The sequence below is a fragment of the Podarcis pityusensis genome (genome assembly GCF_964106645.2).
Source record: "Podarcis pityusensis genome assembly, chromosome: 2".
In the NCBI taxonomy this organism is placed as follows: Eukaryota; Metazoa; Chordata; class Lepidosauria; order Squamata; family Lacertidae; genus Podarcis; species Podarcis pityusensis.
The window spans coordinates 93,232,687-93,249,101 of NC_138029.1; the positions used below are offsets into that span (position 1 = coordinate 93,232,687).

At 46.1% G+C, this 16,415-nt stretch overlaps 1 protein-coding gene across 3 annotated transcripts in view; it reads left to right on the forward strand.

Annotated features, from left to right (window-relative positions):
- The first annotated feature begins 7,268 nt into the window (after nt 1–7,268).
- SUMF1 (sulfatase modifying factor 1) overlaps nt 7,269–16,415 on the forward strand; it is an 87,231-nt gene continuing 78,084 nt past the window's right edge. For 2 of the 3 annotated variants that reach the window (XM_080995858.1, XM_080995859.1), the window contains exon 1: nt 7,269–7,536. In XM_080995858.1, coding sequence (XP_080851984.1) covers nt 7,309–7,536 — 228 coding nt within the window. In that variant the 5' untranslated portion in view covers nt 7,269–7,308. The remainder of the gene's footprint in view (nt 7,537–16,415) is intronic. The other variant, XM_080995857.1, reaches the window with a different exon arrangement.

Here is a 16,415-nt window from a genome sequence, read left to right on the forward strand (position 1 = left end):
TGTAAAAATGAATTAATGAATATTTCTTTTCTTTTGAGGGCTGATCCTGCATTCCCAGTGTCTGGCTGCCTGCCTGCCTGCCTGTTGAACTCACCATTCTCAACATCTTCCATCTCCCCTGTAGCTTTCCATGCTTAGATCTTAAGTACCTTATTTGGAAAAAAGCTCCACTGAAATGAATATGACAGTGTGGCAGATTCATGCCATACATTAAAAAAATACCGTAATAATCATGGGAACTGTAGTTTCCCTTTCACAGAGACACAATTCCCCAAACTTTTAACAAACTACAGTAAGTAAGTAAGGTGCACAGGACTAGCACCACCTCTTTTCCTGTAGTAGTAGTAGTAATACAGTGGTACCTTGGTTCTCAAACGCCTTGGTACTCACACAACTTGGAACCCAAACACTGCAAACCCGAAAGTGTTTCAGTTTGCGAACTTTTTTTTGGAAGCTGGACATGCTCCGTTTTGAGTGCCACACTTCCATTTTGAGTGTTATGCCGACGTCTGTCTGTTTTTGCTATTTATTTTGCATTTTTGTTTTTGCGGCTCTTTTTGTATGTGTGTGACTGTGTGGAACCCAGTTCAGCTATTGATTGACTGATTGTATGGCTGCAGTACACTGTTTATTGCTTTCATTTTATGGATCAATGGTCTCGTTAGATAGTAAAATTCATGTTAATTTGCTGTTTTAGGGATTGTTTTTTTAAAAGTCTGGAACGGATCAGTCGATTTTGCAGTCCTTTCCATGGGAATGCGCGCCTTGGTTATTGAATGCTTTGGTTTGGGAAAGGACTTCCGGAACGGATTAAGTTTGAGAATCAAGGTACCACTGTAATAATAATAATAATAATACATTTTAATATCTAGGTAAACAAGCATAGAACACCCCAAATAAAAACTACAGGATGCAAAAAAGAAGAAATAGAAATAAAGCGGTACCTCAGGTTAAGAACTTAATTCGTTCTGGAGGACTGTTCTTAACCTGAAACTGTTCTTAACCTGAGGTACCATTTTAGCTAATGGGGCCTCCCATTAGAACTATGTATCAGTATTGTGCTTTGTCCAGTCTGGTCAATCTGAACTGGGCCATCTTTCTACACCCTTGTTTGCCTCATGGACCACCCCACTTGAACATGCCCTTGCATAGCCTTGCACGTTCCTTGTTTGGGGCTCTGTTTCCCCGTACCTAGGATTGGCCCTGGATAGTCCTGCTTTTCTCCATGCTACCACTGGCAAATACCCAGATCCCACCTAGCGCATGTAGGACCCAATGGTTGAAATTCAGTTTGGCAGCTCTGTGCCTTTGGATCCCATCATCTCAAAGTATTGTAAGGAGTTGCATTTGCCTTGGATAGAAATGAGCTGAAGGGAAATTACTTGTTGCAAATGCAGTTGGACGTACCTTGCTTTTTAGCTGATTTAGTGATCTAAATGAAAGCTTAAAAGTGAATGTCTGATGTGTTCATTTCCTCTTTATGACACATCATGAGTTTTTCTATTAAGTGCGATGGAGTTTTTATAGAACCAGGACTATGTGCAGACCCTTAAGACGGGAGATAGCTTTTGCTTTTGAAATTGTAACTCATCCCAGTGCAACAAGGGTGAGCCAGCACCAGATTTAGGGCGGTGTGGGTGGTTCCCCTGCACAGGGTGCTGAGCCGAGGGGGTGCAAATAATATAAGATTAAAAAGGAATTATTGTGAAAATAAGAAATATTTTGTCCTTGATCAGGGTGCCATATTACCAAGTCTACCCTGGGTGAGCTGCTTGTGGTGGCAGGCTTTCAACACCTTTAGCTGCTTTGGATGCACATCTGGATGAGTACCCCTTTCTACCCTGTAATTATTACTTGAGTTCTGTTGCAACATCTGGGTATGTCTTTTCATGTAGGTGAACGTGCACATTCTGATTAAGGGACGCCAGTGGTTGCAAAGCTGCTCAGAGTTTGAGTTGAATTGCTAACAGAAAATATAATAAGAATAATAAGAATAAGAATAATTTATTATTTCTACCCTGCCCATCTGGCTGGCTTTCCCCAGCCACTCTGGGCAGCTTTCAACACAACATTAAAAACAGAATAAAACTTCAAACATTAAAAACTTCCCTAAACAGGGCTGCCTTCAGATGTCTTCTAAAAGTTGGATAGTTGTTTATTTCCTTGACATCTGATGAGAGGGCGTTCCACAGGGCGGGCACGACTACCAAGAAGGCCCTCTCTGCCTGATTCCCTTTAACCTCACTTCTCGCAAATATTAAGCTGTAATCTAATTGTTACAACGGTGAGAATTAGGGTTTCCAGATGGCTTCTGTTTTAGGTAGTGCCCCCTGTTTTAAAGGATTATCTCCCATGTCAAAAATTCACAGGCCTTCAAAACACTTTAACTACTATTTATTTACAAAAAGCATAGCCAGAAATATTGATTTCGTACTCTAGGTTGCAGGCTTTATTCTCCTCTTCTCTCACACACATTCACACTATGGGTAAAATGGAGATAATAGGATGAGTCTCTGTGATGGGGTGGGGGAGCCTATAGACTCATTTCCTCAGACTTTCCCCCAAATATAGACAGTGTGGGATGTGGCTGGCAGGGGATGTGGCAGTGAGATCATAAACAAGATTATCCATTAACAGCTGCTATTGATTTCAGTGGGATTTACTTCCACATGACTGTGCTTGAAGTCTAAGAAATTTATTAGACTACAATCTTTTGCCAACTACAGTCCACTTCATCAGGTGAATGAAGCCTTATTCTCTTGCAATTTCCAGTTCACTAAGAAGAGGGATTTATTGTTAAACCATTCTGGAAATTGCAGTTCTGTGAGAGGAATAGGTGTCTGCTAACTATGCTAAGCACCCTTAACAAACTATAGTTCCCAGGATTCTTTGGGGGGGGGGATGTTGACTGTTTTAAGTGGTATGATACTGCTTTTAATGTATAGTGCAGATGGGGCCTCATTAACAATGTGTGTGTATAAACACAGGGTAACACTTTATTTATCTCAAGTAGTGAGCTGTGATGCACACACATTTATGGCACAATAATGTGCTAGTTTTTAAATGCCACAAGGCTTTTTAGTTGCTTATGCTGCAGGAGACTAACATGGCCACTCCTTTAGAAATTATAATTATGCTGAAGTCTTACAGTCCACGAGGGCATATTAATCCTCCCCTGCCCCCCCCCCCAAATCTGTAAAGTAAATATGACCAAAAATAAATAGATAAACATAAAGGATCCAATACCTGATCAAAAAGTAATGAACTGTAATTATGCTTAACGTTAGTAAACAGTAGTTCTGATATTGGGATTCACTGTGGGGAAAAATATGAATAATACATGAGAGCTGTAGTCCCAAACACACTCACTAGGGACTATGTTCTGTTGAACTCAATAAATCTGTTTATGATCACGTTGCAAGAGCTTCCAAACAGTGTGCAGTGTTTTAAGAGCTACAGGAAACAATACAAGTTTTTTTTAACTAACTTCATAATTGCAAAAACACAAGATATTGCAAAACTGGCACAGTGTTTCAGAAACAATTAGGTACATCAATAGTTTGGAAGATCTGGTCCATTGTAATTTCACAGCTTTTTCTAATTACTATTTTCCCATTTCTGACTTGACTGAATGTATTTCTCTTTAACTCAGCATAAACAAGCCGTTATGAATTCCAGACATTAGTATACTGAGATAGTGGTCCTCTGCCATTGTCCTTTTAGTTAACATACACAATAACATTAAATGCTTCTTGTGGGGAAAACAGTCCATCTTTATCATGGGTGTAATTTGGAAAAATGGGTGAAAATGCACTAGTCTATGTCTTGAGCTGCTCATTCTCCATGTCTGGATTGTTTAGAGTTAGCATGCCAGTTGCACTGGGTGGCTTAGAAACAGTCCAAGGCTAAATGCCTGGAACACAATTAATTTACCCTCACCTTCTCCAAGGAATGTGTGTATGTACATGGGGTTTTTGCTCAGTGCAAGGTAGCAGCAAAGAAGCTAAAGGTTACATACTGTATGGTTCAATATAGTATGGTGAGCCAGCATGGTAAAGTGCTAGTGGATTTCTCTGTATACTTGTATCTTTACAAGGTTTATTTTTAAGACCAGAAGAACTGTATTATAGTACTGTAGATTAGTTCGTGATGTGTCAGCATCTCCTAAAGTTTATGTAGCTAGCGTGTTTATGTTTGTGCCACGAGACTTTATATTCTAAACTGAACTGATTGAGATAGGAGTTTTCTTAACTGGGAACTCTGGAAAAGGCTGACTATTAGAGAGCAGGAAAACTCTGATGTTCTGCTGGAACACTCTGCTCAGAGATGGATTTAGGGGAACACAACCAGTTCTCCCACACTGGACACCAAGCTGAGAGGGTGCCACAGTAGACATTGCAACAATGGGAGGCAAGAGACGGGGTGGTGTAATATCAACAACAGATGGTGGGCCCAAGTCTCTAACACAGGCTTCCTCAACCTTGGCCCTCCAGATGTTTTGAGACTACAATTCCCATCATCCCTGACCACTGGTCCTGCTAGCTAGGGATCATAGGAGTTGTAGGCCAAAAACGAGGGGCCACTAGGGGTGCATCGGAAGATGGCTGACAATAACATCTCTCCGACCCACAGGAGGTAATTAGGAGGCTGTGATGGGAGTAAATAGCCTCCCTACCCCCCCAAGGTTATGGGGGGAGGGCTGCCCTTGCCTGCTGTGCCCTATACCACCCCCGAATTTGTGGGGATGAGGGCACTAGGCAGAATGCCCTCCTGTGGATCTCGGTGCTCCTGGACGCTGTCTCTGATCCGCGCCACTAGCTGCAAGAACTTCAAAAGGAACAATTAGGAAGAAGCAAATGCACATATTTCAAGGAAGGAGGGGGAGTAAAGACTGCTAACTGAAGAGTTCTCTGATAAACAAGATGAGTCGGAGGAACAAGAATCAATCATGAGAAGATATGCCAAGACTCGGTATGGCAAAGGGACTGGATGGGGGAGGGGGAAAAAACCTTTCCTTTCTTTCCTCTATATGATTAAACAAGAATCCCCCCCCCTCACAAGTCAGAAATGCCGTTTTAATGACTTAAGCTGTGGATTTACGACTGTGTGGAGATGAATTTTCTAACCAAAGCATGTTTTAAGAAGAGCGTGGAAAGTTTAAGAGTTTTGGAATGACGCAGTTAAAAATACCGTCGCCATGTTGGCAAGCTCTGTCGGAGGACTTGAGTCTGGGAGGAAGAAAAGAGCTGTTTTTATATTGTGGGTGAGACTCCTCAGTGGGACTTAAGAACGACAGATCCTGAGATTAATGATGGAAAGAGTGATGTTATTTATGAAAGTGATGATATATGGAAACCATCTCGATATGAGGATTGGACGAACGGAAAAATCCACACAGGATATAATTAGTGTTTATCTGCTTAAGGAGATTATCAGAAGAGATCATAAAGAAAAAAAGAAAAAATATACGAACAAGATGAGATGTGGAAACAGCAAGATAAGACTGGATAGAATTATGAACTTTATTTGGACTGATTTGGACATTAACGCAGTAGCAAGAAGATGATCAGAATCCCCCTTCGGAACTTGAAATATGGGTCCCCTCAACAAAAATTTAAAATTCGGCTTTGTAATTCGGAATTTATGTGATTTGATTTGATTTGATTGGTCGGTTAATAAAAATTATTTTTTTTAAAAAAGGAGTTGTAGGCCAAAAACATCTGGAAGGCCAAGGTTGAGGAAGCCTGCTCTAACAGGTTCATGGGCCAACTGACTTCTACAAATCAAAACATTTACCTTCCCCTTGGCCATTCTGTTCGTGTGTTAGTTTTCCCCACAACTGTAATACTCCCAAAAAAGTTTATGATAACAGTCCCTTGTGGCCCCTTTCATACTGTTCCAAACTGTGATCACTGAGTGGCTGATCGGGGCTTTACTTTTTTGATCTGCATTGTTTTAAGGGGGGAAAAAAGATATTTGGAACTGTGTGTCTGGATCTATGTGTTGATTAGTTTTATTCTTTAATTCCTGGAAGAGAGAGAGATTTGTGCTTGTGGCATGTCCAACATATATAGTGGTACGTCCCTAAGCCAGCAGTTATGAGAAACCTGGTTGATTTTGGAATTTTAGTGGGTACCACACCATCCATGTGTCACCTTTAACATAATTTATTGGGTGTGTGAGGAAACTAATTTTGGGACTGACTGATTGTGCAATTAGTTCTAGGCCATCTCCTCTATTTCTTTACCACAATCAGTTTTCCATAATTTCCTGAGACTTTCTATAGTACCCATGTCTAAATCTAACAATATTCCATCAATATTAGAGACCAAACTAGTATTACTGAATCAATATCTGTCAGCTAGGTACTCTAAGACAAGCAAAGGAGGTAGGGCTTACTTTTTCTTTTTAGCTTGTGCAAAGGATCCAGCTCAGGTTAATAATGCAGTTTTTAAACAGATTGGAATATTTAATTCTCTCTGTATTTATTTTGTGAGTATCGTACGCAATCCGGTTTAATCTGAGGTTAGAATGTTAAGTGGCATCTGATGCATTTCTTATGCAGCAGAAGCTTCCGGGAAGAGCCACAGGTCAGGGAAAGCGCTCGTGCTTTGCATTCACAAGGCGCAATACTCTGCTCTCAGAGACGCTGTCAAAAAGGGTCGTAAGAGGGGGGAACGGATGAGATGCTCATAGAGCCCGCATAACGTGGGCAGCGAGAACCAACGATTACTTGCAAGGTCGCGTCACACGTTCGTATTTAATGAGAAAAAGAGGGCAGCCTTCAAAGTGGCAAGGGCAATACTTAGCCAGATGCAACGGAAGACGGTCTCCTGCGCTTCTTCAAATTAACCTAGAACAAAATTCAGCAGGTGTTCAGCTTCTTTTACCTCTAGAGCCGTTTGTCGAATGCTTTAACCCAGCCTGCTACCTGCGCGCATGGGTATGATTTCAAAGTGCCAAGTGGAGCGAGAGAGAAGGCGAATAACATGGTCAGGAGGGAAATGCATAAGGAAGCGCGACTGCGAGAATGAAAGCAGGAAATGGGTTTAAGAAGGAATAGGTTTGCATTTCTTTGAGGAGCGGGGCTCGCGCTCCCGGCCCTTTCGTTTACTTTTCTCTTTCTCACCCCCGTCCCAATCATTTGCCGCGGGAGACGAAAACCACGGGGAGCCAGTTCCCTTGGAATCCGTGATCCCGAAGAAAGATGCTTAAAGTTTCAGAGGGAAGCCAGAGGAGGAGGAGGGCGAAAGAGACGCCGAGAGAAGTCAGCTGACCGCTTTGGCTTCACGTGACGTCCCAGTCAACATGGCTGCGCCCAGGCACAGGCCGCTTTGGTTCGCTCTCGCTTGCTGGGCTGTGTGGCTCCGCGCCGCCGTGTGCTTGGAGGGAGGCCAAGGCACCTGTGGCTGCAGCAGCGCCAACCGGGCGAGCGGCGAAGAAGCAGCCGCGAGGAAGTACTCCCTGGAGGCGAATGTCGCCCATCAGCCAAGAGGCGGGCCGGAAAGCCCGCAATCGAAAGAGGAGGGCAGGCAGGTAGGTGGGTGGGTCAAGCGAAAGCGGTCGAAGGATAGCTGTGGGAAGAAGAAGGGGGGGGGGTACAGATGGTGGCACCGCAGAGACCAGATTAGGAGCACGGCGAAGTTTGGTGAACATCTTCCAGTGGAGTCTACGGATGGCATTTGATCCGAACCAGTGGCTTAAAGGTATAAGAAAGGAGATTACCACGGAACAACTTTGACTGTTCGGCAGTGGAACAGACTCCCACAAGAGGTGGTGGGCTTCCTTGGTTTGTTTGTTTTTTAAGCAGAGGACTGAATGGCCATCTGTCATGTATGATCTAGCTGAGATTCCTACATTGCAGGAGGTTGGGCTACATGACCCAGTCAGAGTCCTTTCCAACTCTACAATATGATCCAAAGAGGACCTCAGGCTAAGGTTACCCAGGAAGTGTTGTGTGAACAAGTGTGGCTGTGTGCTTAAGTCTAAGGCATATTATAGCCTTCCTCTGTGTGTACCATTGAGTACCACCAGAAAAAAACAACCACTGGCCTTTCTCAGCCTGGTGTCATCCAGATAATTAGGGCTAAAATTCGCACAATCTCTTCCTGCCTGCCAGGCTGACTGAGGAGCTCTAGGGAAGTGGCTGGGCAAAGGCAAAAATCTCTCAGACCTGTGCCTAGAAAGCACGACTACTGGAAAACCTCTAGGCCCTGTGCTCTCTAGGCATGGGGCAAACAGAAATGGGGATAAGCCCATATTGTGGAGGTAGCCATAGGTTTTGCTCATCTAACATATCACATGAGAGCTGGGTTGATCAAAATACCATTTCACCAGCTACCTTTGTTTAGTTTGTTGTGAAGAGGCCACATTTTCTCTTTAATAAACTTGAGTATCTTTTTCTCCTGTGACAACACCCACATCCACAACATCTTGTGGAATTTTTGTTATTTCTATCAATAATATGGCCATTCTATACCTCAGAAAGCAGAAATGGAATGATTTGTACAAGTTCTTTTTCACAGCTCATGAGGATCCTAGGAGCTTGATTGCTTCACAGATTTGATCTGGTCTGGAATTTAGATTCTCCTGTTCATTGTTGGGTATAGCCATGCCAGCCCAACTGCACTGGCTGCCAATTAGTTTCTGGGCCCAATTCAAAATGCTGTTTTTGACCTATAAAGCCTTAAAGGCCCAGGACTGCAATACCTCAAGGACTGCCTCTCCCCATATGAACCGACCCAGAACGGGTGATCATCATCTGAGGCCCTTCTTTATGTGCCTCCTCCACAAGAGGTCCAGAGAGTAGAAATATAAAAATGGGCCTTTTCTTCAGTGGCTCCCCACTTGTGCAATGCTCTTCCTCAGGGAGGCTTGTCTGGCACCTTCATTACATATCTTTAGGCACTAGGTGAAAACATTTCTTTTTAATCAGCCCTTATAATACTTACAATAATAGTAATAATGCCTAACAACTCACTGATTTGAAACAGGAGCACCATTAATGTGATGGCACTCAAAGATCTCAGGCAAATCACTTTCTCAGCCCTTACAATGGGTATTATTTAATTAATTAATTAATTAATTAATTAAATTTATATACACTCTTCATCACATGATCTTAGGACGGTTCACAGAATAAAATACAAGATAAAAACACAAGTAAATAATTAAAGCAAAAACAATAAAATAATACCCCCCCTTTCCACAGACACATTTAAAAGGCTGTAAAATATTAATCAGTCCAAGGCCTGGTTGAAGAGGGACGTTTTCACCTGGCGCCTAATAATATATAATGAAGGCGCCAGGCGAACCTCCCTGGGGAGAGCATTTGTGATGGGACGATGAGCTGCTTGTGTGTAAAATCCTAGTCCCTCAGAGTTTGGTCAAGTTTGCAAACCTCTGTCTGTAACGGAGCCCCTTAAACATGGCTCCGTCAGTCGCTGGCAGATTCCGACAGTGGTTGCTTTCGGAATCGCTTCCAACATAAAAGCTCCTTAACGGAAACACGTCTTCTGGACTCTCTGCGTGACAGTTTCCGGCGAGGAGTGGGTGTCCCTACAGGAGGTCCTGAAACCTCCCCACTGTTTTCGCTGGAAGTGTCTCTGAGCCATCCCTCCAGCTCCCTTTCCCTCAGCTCAGCTCCTCTCCCCCTACTGGTTCCCTCTTCAGCTGCTGAGTCTCTCCCAACCTGTGTGAGCCCTTTCACTTCCCTTCCTTCCGATGGCAGTTCCCTGACATCCACCTCCCCTCCAGGGCCCCCTTCATCCCCTCTCGCCCCCTCCTCTACGGGCGGTGAGGAGGCAAAACCCCGGAATGAACTTCCTTCATCTTCCGATGTCCCGAACACTTCTCTCCACCTGTTGCGGTTCCTGGTCTCGAAGTACTCCTCCTCCTCAGAGTCCATCTCCCCTTCCCCTTCCGATTCCGAGAATCCTTCCAACTCCTCCTCCTCATCGGTGGTCCCAAAGTATTCCCTCCGGAACCTCTCCACAGGCTGAGGTTTCCTTGGGAACCTTTGATGGAACGTTTCTATCAATACCTCGTCATTGATATCTTCTGCCATTACCCAAGTGTTTTCTGACTCCGGTTCTCCTTCCCACGCTACCAAATACTCCACCTGATCCCCCTTCCATCTGGCGTCGAGGATTTCTGCCACATGGCTGCTGCATTCCCTTTCTTCTATGACCGGTCCCCGAGTGGCCATCCCTTCTCGTCCCCCCTCATACGGTGACAGTAACGACCTGTGAAATACTGGGTGCAGTTTCATGTGGTTGGGTAACCGGAGCCTGAAAGCCACTGGGTTGACCTGTTGAATGACCTCAAAGGGACCCAATCTCCTGGGTCTTAATTTCTTACAACCTCCTTTGAACGGCAACCCTTGGGTTGACAGCCACACCCTATCTCCCACCCTTATGGTTTCACCTTCCCTTCGGTTCTTGTCTGCCTGCCTCTTGTATTCTTCCTTCGCCCTTTCTAAGTTGAGTTGGAGCTGACGATGGATTGCTTCCATTTCTTCTACAAAATGCTCGGCTGCCGGGACACCCCATCTCTCCCCTTCTCCCCCTGGGAAAGCCCTGGGATGACACCCATAATTAGCCAAGAAGGGGCTCATCCCTGTGGACACATTCTCGGCATTGTTGTAGGCAAATTCCGCCAGCGCCAACTTTTCTACCCAGTCATTCTCTCTGTCATTGACATAACACCTCAGGTATTGCTGGAGGACCCCGTTTGCTCTTTCCGCCTGCCCGTTGGTTTCAGGGTGCCGGGCAGTCGAAAAGTTGACCTCCACCTGCAGTAAGCTCATGAGCTTCCTCCAGAACCTGGAAGTAAATTGTTTTCCTCGGTCTGAGACCACCCTCAATGGCACCCCGTGCAACCTAAAAATGTGTTCTACAAATAACTTCGCTGTCTCTTCCGCCGTGACTGCATGCGAGCAGGCTACAAAGTGGCACATCTTTGTTAGTAGGTCTACCACCACCATGATGGCTGTTTTCCCCTTGGACTTCGGCAGATCAGTCATAAAATCTATCGACACTGCCTCCCAAGGTCGTTCTGGGGTTGGTAAGGGTTCTAATAGCCCCGCCGGTGCCCGCCTCTCCCCTTTGGCTCGCTGGCATTGCTCACACCCTCTTACATACTCCCGTACATCTTCCCTCACCTTAGGCCACCAAAATTCCCTGGTGACCAACCACATGGTTTTGTGTTGTCCAAAATGCCCCGCCGTGGGGCTGTCGTGCAACTGCTTGAGTACCCTCCCCCTTAAGTCTCCTTCAGGGATATACAGTGCCCCTTTGTAATACAAAGCTCCATTTCTTTCCTCGAAACCCCCTGGTTCCTCTCCCTCACCCCTAAGACCTCTGAGCTTATTCTGGGCGTATTCATCATTCTCTGTTTCCTCTACCAGTTCTCTTTGTCCCACCAATGCCGCCCCACACACCCAGCGGTCCTCTGGAATGACATGTCTCTCTTCTGGTGCTCCCTCCCCCTCCAAATATTCAGGTTTGCGTGAGAGAGCGTCCGCCCTAATGTTCTCTGGGCCTGGCACGTAACAAATCTCAAAGTTAAATTTGGAGAACTCCTGGGCCCATCTCACTTGCCGTTGGTTGAGCACTCGTGCCGTCCTCCAATACTCTAGGTTCTTGTGGTCAGTGCACACTTGCACCTTATGTTGTGCGCCAATTAGCAGGTGCCTCCATCTCCGGAACGCCTCATGAATGGCTAGTAGTTCTCGGTCATACACCGTGTAGTTCCTCTCGGATTTGTTCAGCTTTCGCGAAAAAAAGGCACACGGTCTCCACTCTGACTCCTCCTTCCCTGGCTGCAGAAGCACCGCCCCAATAGCTCTGTCTGATGCGTCAGTTTCCACTCTCATCGGTTTTTGTAAATCCACATGCAGGAGTTGTTGTTCCGAGGCGAAGGCCCTTTTTAGTTCCTCAAATGCTCGCTCCGCCTCCTCAGTCCAAACGAACTTCTTCTTACTGCTGAGACAGTCCGTAATGGGCGCCGTCAGGTGGGCAAAGTTTCGGATGAACTTACGATAGAAGTTCCCAAATCCTAGGAACCTCTGCACATCCTTCCTTGTTTTGGGTGTTTTCCATTCCAGCACCGCCTGGACCTTGCCGGGATCCATGGCCAATCCCTTGTCTGACAGGCGATACCCCAGGAATTCCACCTCCTTGGTATGAAACTGACACTTCTCCAGTTTCACCCACAGCTGGTTGGCTTGCAGCCTGCTCAACACTTCTCTGACGTCTCTCACATGCTGCTCCTCATTCTCAGAATACACCAACACGTCGTCTAAGAAGGCCACACAATTCTTGTAAAGCAAAGGCCCCAGGACGTGGTTCATAAACGATTGAAAGCACGCGGAGCCTCCTTGTAGGCCGAAGGGCATAACTAAATATTCAAATGCCCCCAAAGGGGTGAACATGGTGGTTTTCCATTCATCCCCCTTCCTTATTCGTATCAGGTTGTACGCCCCCCTTAGGTCCAGTTTAGTAAAAATCTTTCCCTTCCTGACCCTTGTCAAAATGTCGTCAATCCTGGGCATAGGGAAAGCCACTGGTTCTGACACTGCATTTAAGGCCCTGAAGTCACACACAAGCCTCGGCTTGTTCGTGTTTTTTTTATCCACAAAAAACACTGGGCTGCCCCCCACCGCCCTGGACTCTCTGATGAACCCTCTCTTCAGGTTCTTGTCAATGAACTCTCTTAGCTCCTGCATCTCTCTGTCTGACATGGCGTACAGCTTGCCTACAGGGAGCTGTGCCCCAGGGAGTAAATTGATTTGACAGTCAAAGGGTCTATGCGGGGGTAGTTGGTCAGCTTCCCTTTCGCTGAAGACGTCGCGGAGATCTGCGTATTGTCGTGGTACCTTCACGTTCTCCGTTACTTCAGTCCCTGCTAGGGTGGCTTGGGCCCCTGCCAAACCCTTTCCCTCTTTGCAGTGTTCTAAGCAATGTGCTGAACCAAAAGAAACCACTCTCTGATGCCAGCCCACCAGCGGATCATGTAACGCTAGCCAGCTCATCCCCAATATAATGGGAGCTCCTCCCAAGGTGGCCACATTAAACGCTATCAGTTCGGTGTGCCTTGCCACCTTCATTATCATTGGGACGGTCTGCAAGCTGACTTCTCCTCCCAACAGCTCCCTGCCATCGATCGTGGTCACCTGCAGGGGGTTGCTTAAAGGGATCGTCTGTATCTGGTGTTCAGCTGCAAACTCTTTGCTCATGAAATTGCAGGAGCTGCCTGAGTCCAACAGCGCCTTTATCTTTAGAGGGTGTCCGTTTGGCAGCTCTAGCGCCACTTCTATCACTAGGGCGGGTTTAGGAGGTTCTGGCGTGGGCACTTTCACTGCTCTTTGGCCTGGCTGCTGTGCCCCGACGGTGGCAGCCAGGCGTTGGCTTTTACTTGCTTCGGTATTTCTTCCTCTCTTCCCTCCACAGCTCCTACCATCCCTTGCCATTCCTTCCTCTGGGGGCAGACTCTGGCAAAGTGACCTGGCTGTTGGCAGAGATAGCATTTCCGGGCGCCTTTTCCCTCCTTCTTTCCCCCCTCACTGGGCTTTGAAACTGCGCGCGCGCGCGCTGTTCCGATTTCCATCGGCTCTGCCGGCGGGAAAGTTGGCTCTGGAATGTCTGGAATGCGGAACTCCTTCCAACGTTCCCCCTTCCCTTCCCGCCTCTCCAATGCTCTCGCCTCCTGGCGCGCTCCTATGGTCAGCGCTGATTTGGTCAGCTGGTCCATAGACTCCGCCCTGGGCGCCCGAGACAGTTCGTCTTTCACAGCCGAAGAAAGCCCTTCTTCAAAGAGCATTTGAATGGGTTCCGCCGATAGATCCCACCCCAATTTATGGATCAACATGGTGAACTCAGTCCAGTACTCACGGACAGATCGGCTCCCCTGTTTGCAAGCCATTAACTGTCTGCGGACCACTCCCTGTTCAATATCGCTGGAAAACATCAGATCCATGGCGCGAAAGAACTTCATCGTGTCCTTTAGGACGTCACTATTCGCTGCCATCAGAGGTCTAACCCAGTCTCTCGCCCCCTTTTCAAGATGCCCAATCACGAAAGCCACTCGTGATTCCTCGTCAGGGAATTCATCAAACTGCAGATTGAGGGCATATTGCATCTCTGTCCGAAAGCCATGATAGTCTTTGGGCTCCCCCCCAAACTTCTGCACCAATCCTGGTACCTTTCTGACGAGCTGGGTGTCTTTCCCCTTTTTGTCTGCATCCTGAGCCCTCCTCTCCTCAAGCCTCGCCGTCTGCAGCGCTAGCTGGACCTCCAACACCCGGTACCTTTCTTCCAGGCTTGGACCCGCTCCAGCTCCTGCTTCTCCGGTTCCGGCTGGGTTGCTCATGATGCCTTCTCCTGCACAAGCTGCTCACGAAGACTGTCGGAATGCTGTGATGGGACGATGAGCTGCTTGTGTGTAAAATCCTAGTCCCTCAGAGTTTGGTCAAGTTTGCAAACCTCTGTCTGTAACGGAGCCCCTTAAACATGGCTCCGTCAGTCGCTGGCAGATTCCGACAGTGGTTGCTTTCGGAATCGCTTCCAACATAAAAGCTCCTTAACGGAAACACGTCTTCTGGACTCTCTGCGTGACAGTTTCCGGCGAGGAGTGGGTGTCCCTACAGGAGGTCCTGAAACCTCCCCACTGTTTTCGCTGGAAGTGTCTCTGAGCCATCCCTCCAGCTCCCTTTCCCTCAGCTCAGCTCCTCTCCCCCTACTGGTTCCCTCTTCAGCTGCTGAGTCTCTCCCAACCTGTGTGAGCCCTTTCACTTCCCTTCCTTCCGATGGCAGTTCCCTGACAGCATTCCACAAACGGGGAGTCATTGCAGAGAAGGCCTGTTCTTGTGTTGCCATCCTCCAGACCTCATGTGGAGGAGCAACAGGAAGAAGGGCCTCAGATGATGAATGCAGAGTCCAGGACTCTGAAACTGGGGATTGCAAATGGGATTCCTTCATTAAGGCAGAACATGCATGCAGTCCAGTGTTGGAATGCTCAGATCCTTAAATATATGTTAGCCCATACATAAGATATAAAACTGTCTTCAGATCTGCACACAGCTACCCTAGAGTTTGATGCTGTTGCATGGAAACGGAAAATATTTCAGTGCTGTCTTGACCATTGAATTCCGAACTGTCTAGTAGAGTAAAGGTCTGGTTGCATGGTTGCAAGTGCAGCTTGATAAAGACTCTATCCCAATGAACAGATATATGATTGTGTTGTTAATTTTAATTTGAAGACTGATACCTAGCAAGCATGACTGGGTGTGGGATGACCACTGTCAATGCTAAATAGAACTCATTTCTGAGAATGCTTGTACAGTTCTGCCAGTCTTTTTTGGGTTGGTTGTAAGGTAATTAGAATTTCCAGCTTTCTTTTAGGATTCTGGAAGGAGCATGGCAAATCTAAGGTTATTGACATGATTGTATTTTGTGTGGATATGATTTTAAGCAAGTTTCTAGAAGACCATATGATTGCAAAAGAAGTGAAATTGAATCCCAGGACCCGTTCACACAACATTGGCAAAGAAAGAGTCCTGACATTGGTGTCTCCTCATGGTGTCTGAAACGTGGCATCTGGACAGGTGTGGTGCCCTAGCTTTTCCCAAGTCTCCATGGTTGAAGTCATTGAAGTGCTTCCTAAGACCACTAAATCAAGATAGGAAGCATGCATTTAATTCAGCGGCTGTCCTATTCTTGGGGCTTCTGGCAATTTGAAGATACCTTCTTACTTCTTACTATATTATATAATCAGTTTTCTAGCCTGCAGCTGCTTTTTTACATATAGTAGGTGTCTTTGGGAGGGCGTGTGCCAACTGCTGTATTGGCAGTGGGTAGTTATCTAGGAGCTGGTGGGCAATTTCTGCTAGAGGCAGAATGTATTACATAGCACACATGTACAATACGTTCATAAATTGCAGGGTTCACTCTGCATCTTATTTGCAGAGCCTTCAAATACTTAAAAGGCTTCCAGGAAGAAGTGCTTGCCTTATTACCTTACAATTGCTCATCTTTGCATTACTGAGGAGAATACAATCCGCAGCAGTTCTGAATTTACTTAAGGAAGAGCAATTCAAGTGAAGAAATTTAAGTAGGGCTTTGGCATCTATTTCCTTAAGGGGTTTCAAGAACAGTTTGGTAGCGCTTCTTGAAGATGCTCCCCATCCAAATAATTGCTAAGTCTTGGCAGTGGTTTTTCTGCCTGTTGTGGCAATTGTAATGCACTATGCGAGATGCTATATGATTTTTAATAGTATTTTCTTGCTTCTTTTATTTCTTATTGTAAAGGTATTTTATTATATTTCTTATTGTAAAGGTATAGGACCCCTGGACAGTTAAGTCCAGTTGAATTCGACTATGGGGTGTGGTGCTCATCTCCGCTTTCAGGCTGAGGTA